At 43.3% G+C, this 15,876-nt stretch overlaps 1 protein-coding gene across 4 annotated transcripts in view; it reads right to left on the bottom strand.

The window, feature by feature from the left end:
* Positions 1-15,134, bottom strand: part of INO80 (INO80 complex ATPase subunit) — a 67,171-nt gene extending 52,037 nt beyond the window's left edge. Inside the window, exons 1-7 of one of the 4 annotated variants that reach the window (XM_056346800.1) lie at positions 15,001-15,134; positions 6,819-7,004; positions 5,790-5,956; positions 5,632-5,699; positions 3,924-4,082; positions 1,985-2,105; positions 460-674 (exon numbers count right to left, since the gene is read on the bottom strand). In XM_056346800.1, coding sequence (XP_056202775.1) covers positions 460-674; positions 1,985-2,105; positions 3,924-4,082; positions 5,632-5,699; positions 5,790-5,956; positions 6,819-6,961 — 873 coding nt within the window. In that variant the 5' untranslated portion in view covers positions 6,962-7,004; positions 15,001-15,134. Of the gene's footprint in view, positions 1-459; positions 675-1,984; positions 2,106-3,923; positions 4,083-5,631; positions 5,700-5,789; positions 5,957-6,818; positions 7,005-8,762; positions 14,140-15,000 lie in introns of those variants that run through there. The other 3 variants (XM_056346802.1, XM_056346803.1, XM_056346804.1) reach the window with 3 other exon arrangements.
* Between the last annotated feature and the right edge of the window lie 742 nt (positions 15,135-15,876).

The following is a 15,876-nucleotide window of genomic DNA, read 5'->3' as shown; positions in this document are numbered from 1 at the left end:
GTAAATCCAGCTTTCTATTTCAAATGTGCCTGAAGCTTGTCCTGTAAACGATACACTCTTCCCTAGACTGTTTCTGAAATAAGCTTCAAAACCCACGCAAGCTACAACGATTGAAACATTCCTTTCCCAAACTTTATGTAAAAGCTAGATACTGGTTTGCTCTATCCTGTACATTAGCAGGAGTACCTGCTACAGCTTACTGTACTGTTAATAGAAAAAGGCTGGATAGCCAAACAAAAGCAGTGGCAAAGCACTGCATGATCACTTGGATATCACCGGTGATAAAAAATTCAAATACACATCGCTTACGGATTACCGAATATCAGTTTGGTCATTAATGACCACCAGAAAAAGCAGGCCTTACTTCACTCTGTTTTTCCAAGTGCCAGCTCCCTAAGTTAATTTTTTATCTGACTGCCTTGCTGTGTTCATTGACCTAGAGCCATTAGTCAAGCTCACCTTTGGCAACTCCTTTTTAACAATGCTGAGCCACACCTTCCGCCGACGTGCATTAAGTTGCTCGATAGTCAAATGCTTTTTCTTGGCCCCAGGTGGTGGTGTATCATGAGAAAACTTGGCAAAAACTTTGGTCTGGTGATGATGGCGTCGCGGTGACTCCTCTGAAGAGAGTTCTTCATCCCGTCTCCTCTTTTTCTTTACTTTTTTCAACTTGCCTGCATGGCAACAATGATCATAAAAATAAATTAATTTTCCTGGTTTTGGAACACACTTAGTCAGGTATCTTTCCTTGAGTAAACTATCCTAGTCAATTTATGTGTGGAACCAACCAAAAAGCCAAACTTATCAGTGTTTGCCAATTCTGATACCATCCACTTATCATAAATTAGAAATCTTCTCATTACTTTATAGCGGAAAGATTTTCCTGTTTCATAAAAAGGGTGGTGAAATGCAATTTTTCCACCCAGGGAAACACACCTTAGGAATCAAAATGTCTGGGACTTGATGCAATATTTCTTGAATTGTGGTAAAGTTCTACTTAAAGACATATAAAAAAGTAAGACATACAAAGGTAACAACATTAGCGTTTGGTAGGGTAAGTATTAAACAAAACTTCTCAGTAGCTGAAAGAGATTGGCACGTTACCATGTATTAGAGATACCAGCTTTCAGAAGAAATTGGTACTGGATCAGATGCAAATCACATTTTTGTGAGTATGCAAAATCATGGATACTTCAAGATTAGTGGAGAGAGACAAAAAAAACAAAACCACAGTCACAAGGAACTTGCAGAAAGATAGGAAGGAAGAAAGCCCAAAACAGGCCCCTATAAAAAACAGCTCAAAACTTAAGTACTTGCACTGGAGAGAATTCACCTTACTGTGACAGTTCATAGCCTTTTCTTCCTGCTTCCTTACAGATTTATGCTGCTACCAGCTCGATCAAGAAAGGAAACGGCACTTCCTGGCAAACATGCATCTGAGAAACTCCAGCTGAGAGGTTACAGAAGTAATTCTATTTTAACTCACACTGGGCATCAATTCTGAGTTACCTCTGTTTCCAGAAAACACTTTCAGTCCCTATCATTTCTTATTCACTAAAATTCCATATTGAGGAATAACTGCAGCAGGTACTGGAGAAGTTCTTGCATTTTTCAAGGAACCATCATGTTTCCAAAAAACTCTGAGTAAATGGACCATGATATACAATGGCATTTATGGATTTTGAAGCAATGAATAAAGCTCTAAGGTATTCACTGTGTTAACTCCTTCATTCTAGATTCAGAGGCCCACAAAGAAAATCTAAAGCCACGAACTCTCAATTCACACTTCTTTTTTTTCCACTCTAGCTTTCTAGAAGCCAGAAGATAAAGCACAGTATGTCCTGAAGATTTTTTCATTGACAGAACTGGCTATTTCAATGCAAAACCCTAAAGTTTGAAACATCTATGTTTATTCAAAGGAAATGATGTAGGAAAGAAGTTTAATCACAGCAACCATTGTAAAACACAAGGTTAGCAAATTTACCTTTTAATTTTTTCTCTTCTTTAAACTTCTTTTTCTTGGGCCCTAGCAGGTGGCGCTGCTGCTCGTAGTAAGGATCATGCGTTGACAGCAGTCCTGCACTGTAGTATTGATATTGCTGCAACTGAAGTGGTTGTAAATGAGCACAGGAGTGCAAAACATATAGCAGATAACAGAGATAGCAGGTAAAAAAGTTCAGATCTTGATCACAGAGGAGAGATCAGAAAACATACACCTCTCCATACTTAGCATTGTTATCAAGGATCATACAGTGTCCAAAGTGAAACCACTGCTCCCAGAGGTGGCCTCCAAGTCCTGCACAGGGAGCCAAGCCCACCAGGTAAGGCAGGAAGAGCAGGCAGTGAAATTTACACTTCCAAGCACACTGCTCTATCTGTTCCGTATGGGTCCTGCCCAGCAAGGCAGCACATTACATGTAGTGATCCAATTATGGTCCTCTTACTGGTGTTGCTTGCATTCCCAAATGACATACATGTTCTACTTCATCATTCCAAGCGATGTAAAAGGATGGGTTTAGATAGGAGGCATTTAAAAGATTTCCACAAGGACAAACAATTTGAACATTCAGATGGTTAAGCAAAAATACAGCTGCCTCAGCTTCCCCCCACCCCAAATTATCAAAAAATTCAGTATATTCCCAGCATAATATTTCAGCTGAATAAAAGAACTATACACAGGTTACACATAAACAGGCAAATTAAAGACAGCACAGGTCAGAAATTAACAATTTAAAACCTAAGCATACTATTAAGTTAACGAAAGATTTTTGAAAGGGGAGAACATCAGCATAAACATATTTTTTTGGACAGATGTGTTTCCCCCACTCATAACTGTGTACTGCTGATCTGACAATACCCCGGTTATTCCCACTGGGTATTATTTCTTACTAGTCTGGAAATAAATACTTGTGTAAAACCTAACAAAAATTATGACCTGTGTAAAAATTGGGTGTATGGCTATTTGTGTAGTTATGTAGTATTTCAAGACACTAATACAATCTCAGTTTAGAACTTAACAAGTAAAGGGAGGAAGTGGACAGAATCAAAGACCCGAGTGGGAAAATATTTCTTCACTCTTCTGGAGAAATTTCAAAAGAATATGCAACAAGAAGACAAATTTAATTTCAGAGACATCCTCTGATAGCAGAATAGGATGACTTCCTTCACCTGAGACTACTTTCTGGTGCGATTCAAAACAGCAACGAAAATAATTTCTGCAAAAGTTCTTATAAATTTGAAGAAATATATCATTATAAACAAAACGGTCATAGAATGTGGCCTAATAATAACAAAAATATAGAAATGTGGCAGACTATTTTCTTATAAGAAGGGAAAAAAGAGAATATGAGAAGAAAACCCAAAATAAAAAAGAAAAGCAAGAAAGAAAAATGTGAAGCAAACTCCCAAAGATCGACAGGAAACAGTAAGGAGAATTAGGAATTCCCTTTCAAGAATGTAAACACTGCCTTCCTACTCATCACTTCAACGATGATGCAAGTATACTGCTTTAGGTTTAAATATAAATTTTAGTCTTGAACAGCAGCTACTACACGTATTGGAATTTAACCCACAGCACCTCAGTTTTCATACATATGTTATCCAAATCTTGCATTCTAGCGCCCTATATTTGCTCTAGTCACTGGGACGGAGCATTGTGGAAGCTCTATGTAACACCTGTGCCAGTACTAGCTACATAAATTATTGACAGATTCTCAGCATAAGGCATCAACAGCTTTTCGGTCTGTATGTAATTAAACAAGCCTTCTCTGCAACCAATGTTAAAACTGTTCTAGTCTACTTAACAGGATGTTTTCCAATCCACAAAACCTTATGTTTTTCGATAAAAATATAAGAGCAGTTAAAATAATGCAGTTACAGGAAAGAATAAAAATCAAGGAAATGTAAAAATTCTGGATTTTTACCTCTTTGTCTTTGCTGTATTTGCTTTGATGCAGTTTCTTATATTTGTGTAATCGCAGCATATTGTGAAGTTCCTCCCTTGAAAGGGAAAATTCGTCCTCCTCTCCGTCCTCATCACTTGGTGAATCTGTGTCACTGGAGTCATCACTCAGAAGGATACTCTAACAAGAATAAATGGGAATTACTTCAATAATTGCAAGTCCCTAAACTGAACTGTTTATTACACAAAGCACTCTTGAGCTTTTATCGAATAAAGGGCTGTGGGTCTGGCCCAGCAACGATACTGAGTGTTTACAAAGCATCTTCCATCTAAAACGCCTCAAATGGAAAATCTTTTTCTGAGGTACAGTACTCTGTAGCAGTGAATCCAATACACACGTTCTGATCTGAGGGAGGTAGTTTTCTGCTAGTTTCATCATAGTTAAGTCATTTTAGAATCCACTTTCTGGTCTCAGACAAGCGGCAGCAAGAAAACCCAGGATATACCAGTAGGGGCACTTTGTTATGTATGGTTCCAAGTGCTTTCCTGCCCCATTTGTAGTTTATCCTGCTACTCTGCCCCTTCCACCAGCATTAGCTGTAGCAGGTTTGGCTCTTGTCAGACCTCTTGGCAACCTGTTGCTGCTAACTACACAAGGCCACAGTACAATAAAAACACAAAGGTGGCATAAAGCCACCATTCCACTCTCTCCTTCCATCCTTGTTTGGACCCTGTCCTGAGTTCATCATAGAAACAAATTTTCAAGGGAGTCCCAAACATCCATGTAATACAGTTCATAATAGATAATTTTTTAATTTTGACAGCGTACTAAAATTACTTCAAGATTCTGAATGTATACTCACCGTGAAATTTAACTAAAATGCTGCTGCTAACCAAAATTGAAATGCTTACCGTCCATTTTGCTACACAATGAAAATGAAAGCCTCAAATCTACAAAGACTATAATTCTGTTTTGTTCTACCCAAAGTCTAATACAATATTCGTTATCAGCCATCACATACTCTTCTTTCTTTCCATTTCCAAGATGAGAAGCCTCTGCAGAATGTACTTGTTGCTTTGGTAAGTGTTTTTTCTCAATGAAAAAAAAACCAACCCAACCAAAAAACCCCAGCCAATCAAACCCCCAAAAAACCCATTTCTTTCCTCTTAGCAAGGGACCATAGCTCCAGTTACCTCAAAAAAAACCAACACCCAAACCAAAAAAAAAAAAAAACAAAAAACAAAGTGCAGCAAACAACCACCCAATACAGAACAAGACCAAAGAATTCATTTGCAGCCCTCTAGCCCTCTTTTCAGCAACACAAAATATTACCACAGCTTTCTATCACCTTATGCTACACCTTTTATTTCTATCACCTTTTAGTGGGAGATTTTGCATCAACTAAATTGCATCACGTGATTTAAAGCAGCTCTTAAAACACATTAGTCTAGCTTCCTGAACTCTCCGTAGCACGTGTAAAGTAAAACTAAATGGACTACGGAGAACAAACTTACTGTAAACTTACTGTATTGGGAAAAAGTATTTGTGATAATTTGTGGCAATGCTTTGACCACTGCTCAACTTTCTTGCCGTCATCTCCTTGCTTACGTTTCTACACCACGACCTACATCAGACAACACGATGGAATTGCTCACTGCTGTCTACAAGGTGCTGACTGAAACTCCAGTCACAGATGTCACAATAGCTGCATTCTTTCCAACATTCTTACCTTCAGCCACTTTCTGCTTTTCTTCAGTTTGGAAAAGTTATACAAGCTCCCTTTTTCAGACTTTGGTTCTGTTTAGAGAAAAAATAAAGTTCTTAAGAAATACTGCTTTTCCCAGCTTATCCCAAAGAAAGCAAAGATTCAACCTAGCGCCTGCCTACCTGGCTGCAGTACTCCATTCAGGGAATGTGTGTTCAGCATCCCGGAATTCCCTGCTCCAGAAGACTCCCCAAGCAAAGAGTTTGGAGGCTCTTCCTTAACTTGCATCAGGGGATCCCCAGACTGAGGCAGCAAAGGATTGTCATCCAATCCATCTTCACTTTCATCACTGCAAGGCAACATGTAATGTGGTGACAATGAAAGGAAAAATACTCAAAAGAGAAGACACCCACACGACTTTCTTACATGTGGCCATTGTCTCAATTCTCAAACCTTGAGACAAGCTTCAGATATAATTTTACACATTAGAAATATTGCTGTTAATAATTTCCCATCAACCCCTCAGCAGCAGTTAATCATCAGACCGGCCTGGCTATGCCATCAACCTGCACCTTCAGCCTTTAACTAGGTATCTAATTTGAGAAGCATGAAATAAGCAAGAAACTAACATCAAGTCCTCAGCACTACTGACTACTGTATATGTGAGAACTATGAAACTATATTTTTTCTACTCCTTGAGTGGGTCTTATTTCATGCTTGTAAATACACCTGTTTTCTGTTACCTATACAGTTATCAGTTCTGTAACTCTACAATTCCAAAACAACAGTGAAATTAAATGTAAACTGTTCCAGGACAGAAACGTACCCTGATGACTCGCTTCTCATGGCTACAACTTACTTTACATAAAAACTCTGCATCTCACCAGAGTCTCTGCATTTCGCTTCTGGCCACAGGCCAAGTCCCTGAAAAATCAACTTTGCGTTTCTTCCTCCTACTTTTTGCAGGCAGTTTTGGGCACTCGGCTATGCAAGAAAGCTTTAAAACATTGTGCTCATTTGTACATGGGCTGGCAACATACTGAATTATTAGTGCCAGGTAGAAGAAGCACAGTCCAAAACCTTTAAAGGAGCGGAGTTTATAATGAACAAGTCACTACTAAATCCTTAATGTGGTGTGGCCTTCGAACGATATAATAAAAATGCTTCTCTTTCCTTATGTCCCCAAGGAAAAACAGAAAAGGTTTTGGTACCTGGATATACTCCTGTTAAAAATGGCAGATGTCTGTCGTAAAAACTGATCCAGTTGCAGAGCTTTCTCCAGATATTGCAGATAAAGGGGTTTTGCCAGCTCCGAGCAGCTGCCATCCTCCCTGGCACCCAGCTCTGAGGCCATAGAACAAACTTCTCCTCATGCACAGGTGCCTCTGAACACGCAGCTGTCAAGAAGGAACAACAAACATCCTCACTACCACCTCTGAACGGAGGAACTCGGTGAGCAAGCACACCTCCTGCACCTGACACCAAATACTAGTGTCTCACAGAACACGTAACAGAGGTAGTCCTGGGCAAAAAGCTTAGGCTGCAGTTAACAGGTACATTAAACAATCAGAAATTCACACTAAACTTTCTATCACAATATTACAATAGCCAAAAATGCAATTCTTAAGGTTTCTGGTTTATGACGTGTGGGTGCCGTTCGAGAGGAACAAGCATGGCACTGACCAAGCATGACAATCCAAGCGCCAACAGGGAAATGCAAGCGCAATGCAGCCAGTCCTTGAACATCTAAAGTAAACTTGCATCACTATTAAAGATAACATGTTTAACTCCAAACAGAGGGCAGCTGCCTATCATGAAAGCTGAATGAAAGCAATTAAATTATTTTTCTTAACTTGAATCACATATATAAACTTACTCCAAAAAGGAAGAACTACTGAAAATATTGTCCTTCTGTTGTTTTTACCATTCAGTTCATAGCTGTAGTCTACAGGATACTCCTAAGACTTTTCCTTTACTTTAAAGCAATACAACTCTCAGAGCACCCAAAACGTAGCTGCCACCTGTTGACAAACAAGCTACAAATATCGCACCAAAAAAAAAAAAATCTGTTCTAAAATTCATCTGTTATCTTTATTAAAGAAAAAGTAACACATAATTAGCAATGTGTTACATACTTCTTACACTTACCAATTTAGAACATACACTAGCTTTATGTTTTTTCAACTAGTAAAACCAGCCTGCCTGATTTTCACGTTTCATTTGTTCTAGGACTTTAGATTCTTAAAAAACCCACACACGCCCCCCGCAATATTTGCATCAAACACACTTTAGAAACAAAACTATCACAATATTTTATTCCTCTGTCAACTGCAGTTTTATTTTCCTTCAACTACAAAACATGTCGTTAACAATGGTTACCCTAATAGCTCTGTCAACTGGAATCTTGTTTTTCTTTGATTACAAAAGATGCCATCATCGTTATAACAATAGTAAGAAAGATAATTTTAAATTATTTCCAAAGTCACAGGTGTTAATGCATAAACAAAAGTGCTGTCAACACCCTAAATATGATAGTATTCACTTAATAAATAAATGCCTTTAGCTTTTGCTTCTGGTGGAGGACAAAAATAAAACCAGTCAGCTCTTGAAAGGCTTTGATTAATTGTTCTTCTGAAAGATCATTCTGATTTCTAACACTTCTTAAAAATACTACAAAACCTGAAGCAAACTTCGTATTAACTTACTACAACACATTTTATATTTGTTAAATTATTAAACTGTTAATAACTTAATTGTTTTAACCTTATATACACAAAAACACAGATTGAGTATCTGGTCTTCAAATTGTTCTCTCTTTCAATATACAGTCTAAAAACTAGCACCTAACTTCTTCCAAGTCTTTTGTCCTCAAAAATTACGGAACAGATTGAGAACTTCTGAAGTTACAAAAAACTATGACAAACAATTGCCACCTTGATACCGATGGCTGTGGCTGAACAACAGCAAATTTTATTACTTCATAATAAACACCTAGCCTTTATCCATACAGAATAAACAGCTGCCAGAAATTGTTAGGTAACAGCCCTCATTTAATTATTTTTTTTTAGACTGAAGCTATCTAGATTCAGGTTTCTATATGCTATATGCTAGACCTTCACAGAGCAGACGGCAACAGAATGATTGACCTCTCTTACCAAATACCCACTTCCAGCAGAAGTTAACAGACAGAACAAAGCACCTGAAAGCTTTCCCTATGGTAAGTGTATTAAGATTCATGTTTTCCATGAAACTTTCATCTGGATATGTCACATTGCTTAACAGCCATCTGGAAAAAAACAAACAACCCATCCTAAAATCAAAAACTGTCTGCCAAGAGACAGGGCTGTGAAGAAAGCAAAGAGGTTAGAAAACAAGAGAAAACATGAAACTTTTGTGTCTGGTTGAAGAAATCATTCAGAAAAGGATACCACGAAGGTGAAAGTGGTTTCCCTTCAGATCACCCTTAATAATGACAAACACATATTACAGGAGCAAGATTCAATCCCTAGTACCATACCAGAAGACACAAGGTGATCCCTTTTATCACTCAATTTCAAAATGTATCTGTCAACGACAGAACGTGTTGGGTTAACATGGCATTATGCGACTTTCCCACCCAAACTGTCACGTGCAACCACTGTTTAATGATTTTACTCAGAACCACAAGGCATCTTTTACTTGTTTGCTCTTTGCAGAAAACCTCCCTCCCAAAACCCAACTCCTAGTGGCATGGCCTGTCCTAGAGGCATCGTGGGAAAGAAATGTGCCCCAATGGGCACAAAGCACACAGGATTTTACTGGGATTCACCCACTCCGCAGAAGCCAGCACGCCAAACACACTCTTTTGCCCCAGCGAGCCTTGCCCTCACAAAACTATACAAGCTTCACAGCAGAATAACAGGAAAGAATTAAGATAGATTTGAGGTCAAGTTTTTAATTGCAGGACAGCAAACAGGCTGGAGGCAAAACAAATACAATCATGTTCCTGATCTAAAATGAGTAACTGGATGCTTTTCTAGCTGCCCAGACGCACTTGCCCAAGTGCTGGTCCACATGGACCCGCCAGGCTGGATGAGTGCCTCTGCTCTGCTCAGGCAGCGGTGCTCATCTGGCTCCACGCTCACGTGGCCTCGGAGAGAACCAGAAGATTATTTCTTTGCTCGCAAGATATAAATGACCCTATGAAAAGAAGATGCTATCAGATGTGTTTAGTAATTAGAAAACTAAGCCATTTTCTCAGGAGTGGCTCACTGCTGCTGCACAGAGTTCCCAGACAAGTATAAAAAGCAAGTGCTAACACCCTCTGTCTGCAATGACTGCTGGTAACTGTAAAGAGTAGCTTTCATTCCATGTTTTAACATTAAATTTCCTTGTTGTGTACACTTAGCTGTGTTTTCACTTATAAAAGCTTAAAACAATTTAGAATGTGCACACACATGCTAAGTACCTGTATTGGCCATATTTTTTTCAGATACCTACGTTCCTAAATATTACTTCCCAGATCAGGAAGCCTTACATTTCAGCATTTAATAAAGACCTCCTTGTGCTGACATACTGTAAGTACCCTACATTTCAGCATTCAAAACAGACATTCTTTTTTTGCTTGTCTTCCTATTTTAATTGACCCACAAAGCTCCTGTACACACAAATTTAATTACTCTCATCCTAAGAAACAGTTACTCATCTGTATCCTGCCTACCAAATAAACAAACACAGAAGAGCTGAACAATATTCTTAAATGTACTAACACCACCCAAAACAAATTTAATAAGTGTTACACAGGCAAACTGAATAAAAAATAGCTCAGCCATTGAATTCAGCCTTTCATTTATTTATATGCTAACATCACCCAGTGCTTCTCTGCTGATCAAAGTAATAATACAGGAAGCTCAGATGCTTCTTTATTCTCTGTTCTTTTGTTCCCACTCTAGGTTTTAAGAAACAAAGGTATCCAATGGTAAAAACTCCCTGAATACTGAAGCGAGAGAAGATGGGAACAAACAAGTGAGAGGCACACCACAGCCCGATCCACTACAGCAGGTAGCGGTGTTCAGGACATCGGTTCAATTGATTTACACCCTAATGACATTCACTGCCATTTTTTAAACAAATCTATCCTTTTGCCTACTCAGTTTAAATAAGATTGCAGAAATACAGATTTTCAAAATGTTTTCATTACTGATGATACCATTTAGGTAAATACCTTACATGTTACAGATGGTGAAATGACTGGACACTGCAGAGTAATCCTTCTGCCATCATGACTTTCTGGCTGATATGAGCCAATTTTATGTTAAGTGTCAGTATCTAATTGAGCAGTTACTTGCTTTCTCCCTTCATCTCTCAAGTTATAACAGTTTAGTAAAACTGGCATTTGGAAATAGCTGCTGTGCTCACGGCAGATACTTTGAATCCTCTAACATCCCTACTTAATCAGAAGCTCACACTGAAACCACTGCATTGTATCATCTGGCCCTCCGAATTATTAAAAGCACAGGTAAAATATCATCAGCAGAATCTAGTTTAGTTCCATATATATCAACTTCATACAAATAACCTTCACAATCCTTTATTTTTTTTAAGATCTAAGTTCAGTTCTGAAGCAGCCTTCCTCACCCTGTTTTAAATCACACTGCTTAGTTCCATGTTAACATAGGTGTGGGGTTTCTTCACACTTTTTTCAAGTCTGCCCATTGTAACATCTAGGCAGTAAGTAAACACTCAGCACTGGAAAAGAATCCTCCAAGGATGTCCTCAGAGAGCAGTTATGTTTTATAACAAGGTTTCCAAGTTTTACACAGACCAACCTGCACCAACCAAACAGCAAAAACACTGCTGTCGCGAAGCAGCTTACCTTTAAAAGCGGATTCTCCCAGTTTAAAGAAATATCTACGGGCTATTTCTGAATGAAGCACAACGAAGTTTTCACTACAGGTAACAGTTTAAAGCAGGAGCCCTGTAAGTGGCAAGCACAGTCTGGCACTTGTGCCAAGCTGCGAGCTAGAAAGGATTTGCTTTACACAGCTGTTTGAAATAGTACTTTTTCCTCCAGCAGTCTCTCTGTTTCGGCATCTCTACACCTCAGTTAAGGCCCAAAGGATCACTTTTTCTTCTCTCTATGCCCAGCACTAACATCAAACACCATAGTAACTAATGATAACAGCCACTGTCCTAGCTGAGGGCACAAACACAAGCTGCCATGGAGGCAAAAGGTACAACACAGCCGCTAATCCACAGTACCCCTGCTTAGCCTGTGACAAATGCAAGGCAAATCAGAGAGGTAAACCCAACTCCCTCTCACCTGTCACACGCTAAATGCATGGAGATGAAGCATTACTAGCTGGCAGGTGAGCACGCTCACTTGTTCCAGTGTTTCAGCCCAGAAAAGCAGAGTTTCTTACCTCTCCTCCACCCAGCTGGGGTGAGCATGCTGGCAAAACGTTCCAGCAGAAAAAAAACCTGAAATCCCAGTTGACACACAGAAAGCATGTATTCCTCATATCTCCATTTACAGCACTGAACATTTTGTCCATAAAGCAGGATTAAGAACTGGGAGCAAGAATACAACCCGCTATCTTAGTTCCCTCACAATTTAGCAGTTTTCTGGTTTTGCACTCACACACAGTCTTTTCATGCTTTGCATTTTGACACCAACTTATTTAGAGAGATTTCCCAAACTGATATGAACACCTAGGACACTTCTCTTTCCTGAAGAAATTTACCATTGAGACATACAACTCTCATCAGAATAGCAGAATACCATAACAATTTCCTGTAGTAACATCTCCAGAATAACCCCTGACACAAACGTACATATCCACATGTAAGGTTCAGTCAAGATCTGTATGGAAAACTACTGTACATTAGTACAGTAATACTGGTGAGGCATATTTTTGTCAGATTTCTTTATAAGCATGTAATCGCTAATACAAACAATTGCAGTGGCATAAAAAACTTGAAGAGGTGTTTTGCCTGGAGGAGAATTACACACTTCTTTCTCCCCTCACATCTTAGCTTGCTTTGATAAATGTGTAGTTACACTGACAACCATTTCCAAAGCACACTATCTACCAGGTCTTAGAGTGAAACATAATCCCTCATCTAGTCTTTTCTTATGGAAGCGTCTTAAATATAACTTTAATACACGAGAAATTATTGCTTTAAAAAAAAGCAGATATGATATTCCATATGAACCTACAGTCCTCAGTCTCCGCTAAACTCGAGCTGAATGAATAAAAGACAGTAACAATTGACTTTAAAAAAATATCAATTTGAAATTAAAAAGAAGCCATTTTAATTGCTTTTCTGAGTAATGAAATCTAGTTAAAACTAGATACTGTCCCATATACAGTACTCTACCTCACTGTTTTGCTTTTGTGGTAAGGTTTTATATTGTTTTCAAGGAATGAAACAGCACTTCATTGATCTCTGTTCCACCTTTTAATTGCTTTTATATACAGAGAAGACAAGCCAGTGAGGAACGGGTTCCGAATTTCCCAACTGCCCAAGTAACAGTCACAGAAAGGGCCTCATTTATTATTTAACAAAATTATTTATTTAACAAAAATTATTATTTAACAAAAAAACCCACAAACACTCAAAAAACCTATACTGCTCTGCAAAAAACTCATCAGAAACTGGTAAGCAAACGACAGCATACCTTAAAACATACCAAACACAAAAGTTGGCACGTCATTGCTCTGCTTCCGTGTCTAAACTAACAGAAAAAACAAACCTAACTATTTAATTATTCAGTTATAGTAGGTCTTGTCCCAGAAGGGCAGTTAATAGTGTTTATGGAGACCTCTTGACAATACATCCATACTCTGTTCCATGTAACAGCACCAGCTGCGACCCTCACGCATCGCCATTGCTTCGCTCCTCCTCTCTCCATGTACACAAAATACAAACTGCATGGATGGTTTCGGTTTTGTCTGGTTTTTACTCCCTCCACCCCAGACCATGAAAAGGGAACTACATCCAAGAAAGCTCTAAGAGGGCCACTTTCTTCTTGCCATCTAAAACAATCCCTAGCATGTAATTTAGCCTGTCAAATAGCAGGTTTATTACAGAGTTAGTTTACAGCTTAGTACATTATGCCCGAATGGCACAAAACTTGCTCATTTGAACAATCAAGAAATGCAAGGCAGTATTTAGCTTTAACGACATATATGTGAGAGACGAACTGAAAGGGAATTACAGGGAATATCCTTAAACATCAGGAAAAGGTTTAAGCTACAGCCCTACTTCTTGTACTTTTTCCTTCACGATCTTACCAACCTCAGAATGTTACGACATACTCCTCTATGTGTATGTTAAAGGAACGACAGCGCGAATACAGCATTTCTGATGCATGGAAGTTAAAGACAGACGAGTGTTGGTCACACACAGGTGTACCAGATGTGCGGTACGAATCCAGGCAGTAGGTTTGTTCATATGAGGAAACTAGAATTCTGGTAACGCACACGAAGACATGTCACTATGCAAAGGGATGGACCCGCACCGTTTTCTTCACGCAGAGAAGAAAATGAAGGCATTTCTTATTTTCGGCTACGACAGCGTGGAGAGGGAGCTGGACCACGCGCGATCGGCAGGAGGGCACGCGCTGCCCGGTGACACCGGGCCGGGCCCCGCCGCACACACCGCCTCACGCCGCAGCGGCCGCGCGCCCGGCAGACGCCCATCACCGGCCCCGGGCCGCCTCCGAGCCCCGGCCCTGCGTGACGCGACCGGCGGGGCTGCCCGGGGTCCGCCTCCCCCCGGCGGCGGGCACGGCCGCAGGCCCGGAGCGGCGAGGGCGGGCCCTCGGGGCGGCCGGCACCCACAAACCTGAGCGGGGCCGCTCCCGCCCCGCACCCCGTGGGGCCGCCCCTCCCCGGCCGGTCCCCGCAGGGCGGCCCGGCAGCCCCGCTCCCGCTGAGGCGGCCCTTGCCAGCCCGGCTGCCCGTGTGGCGACTGCGCTCTCCGTGTGGCGGCTCGGCAGCCCCCCGCCCGGGCCCGCGGCCCCTCCCGGGCCCGCGGCCCCCGCGCGCACGCGCCGCCTCCCCCCTGTTCCCCCCCGCGCCCCCCCCCCGCGGCGCACGTGCGCCCGCAGGTGCACGCAACCGCCTCCCCCTCCCCCCTCCCCGTCACCCCCCATAGCGGGGGCCCGGCGGCCACCCCGCTCCGGGCAGAGGGGGGAGGCGCGGCTCCCGCCGCCGGTGTCTCGGGGCGCATCCGGCGGGCAGGGCGGGGAAGGGGCCTGTCCCTTTAAGAAGAGGCCCGGCTGCTGCGGCCGCCGCCGCTTAGCGGGGGGTGTGTGTGCGAAGCCGCGGCCTGCCCCGACGGGGCCCCGCTACCGCCTGTGGTAGCCCCGGCCCCACATGTCCTTGCCCGGTCGCCGCGGTGGCTCACCTGGGTAGTGGGTCCGGCGGCGGCGCGGCGGCGGCGGCGGCGGGGGGCTGGGGGTGTCTCCTGGGCTGGCTCCCCGCTCGCTCCACCCGGCCTCTCGCCCCGCGTTGCTGGGGCTGGCGCTGCCTGTCTCCTGCCGCGGGGCGCTCTCGACTCCTGCCTCGCCAAGATGGCGCCCGCGCTGCTGCTGAGGAGGAGGCGGCGGCTGCGGGCGCTGGGACGGCGGCGGCGGCCACTTTCGCTCACTGAGAGGAGAGGAGCAGGGACACGGGGAGCCATGGCGGGGGGGAGGAGAGGCGCCATGGCCAGGCCTGAACAATCGAGCCCCGCATACCTCCCCGCCACCCCGGGCCCGCGCCCCGGGGCTGCCGTTCCGCTGGCGTCGCCGCAGCCGCCCCACGGTCTCTGGCCCCGCGCGGCGGGCACCGTCCCCACACGCAGCTCGCGGGGGGCCCGCTCCCATCGATGCGCTCTCGCAGTCGATTGGTAGAGTCTGACAGTGACGGAAATTGCCGAAGGGACTCGGCCGAAGCGGCCGGGTAAGCTCGCAAGTCTCGCGCGAGGCGGAGCGGGATCTCGCGATGCCAGCGCGGGGGAGGTGGCGGTGCACCGGAAGTGACGCGCTCTCGCCCTTGAGCCGCCGGAAGGGCGGCGGGGCGCGGGGGGAGCGGGCAGTGTCGGGCCGCGGGCAGGGCCTCCCGCGGGCCGGGGCGGGCGCTGGGCCCCTGCAGCCCCGCACCCTAGGGCCGGGGCGCAGCGGGGTGGCCCCCTGGCACCGCGCAGGAGGCGGCGTGGGCCCGGCCCCCCCGCCCCCGCGGCTGGCGGGAGCGTTGTGCTGCGGGGGGCGCCGGGAGCGGGCCGCCGCCGTGGGTAGCAGTA

The sequence above is a fragment of the Falco biarmicus genome, chromosome 7 (genome assembly GCF_023638135.1).
Source record: "Falco biarmicus isolate bFalBia1 chromosome 7, bFalBia1.pri, whole genome shotgun sequence".
NCBI lineage: Eukaryota > Metazoa > Chordata > Aves > Falconiformes > Falconidae > Falco > Falco biarmicus.
This window is presented reverse-complemented; position numbering and strand designations above follow the sequence as displayed.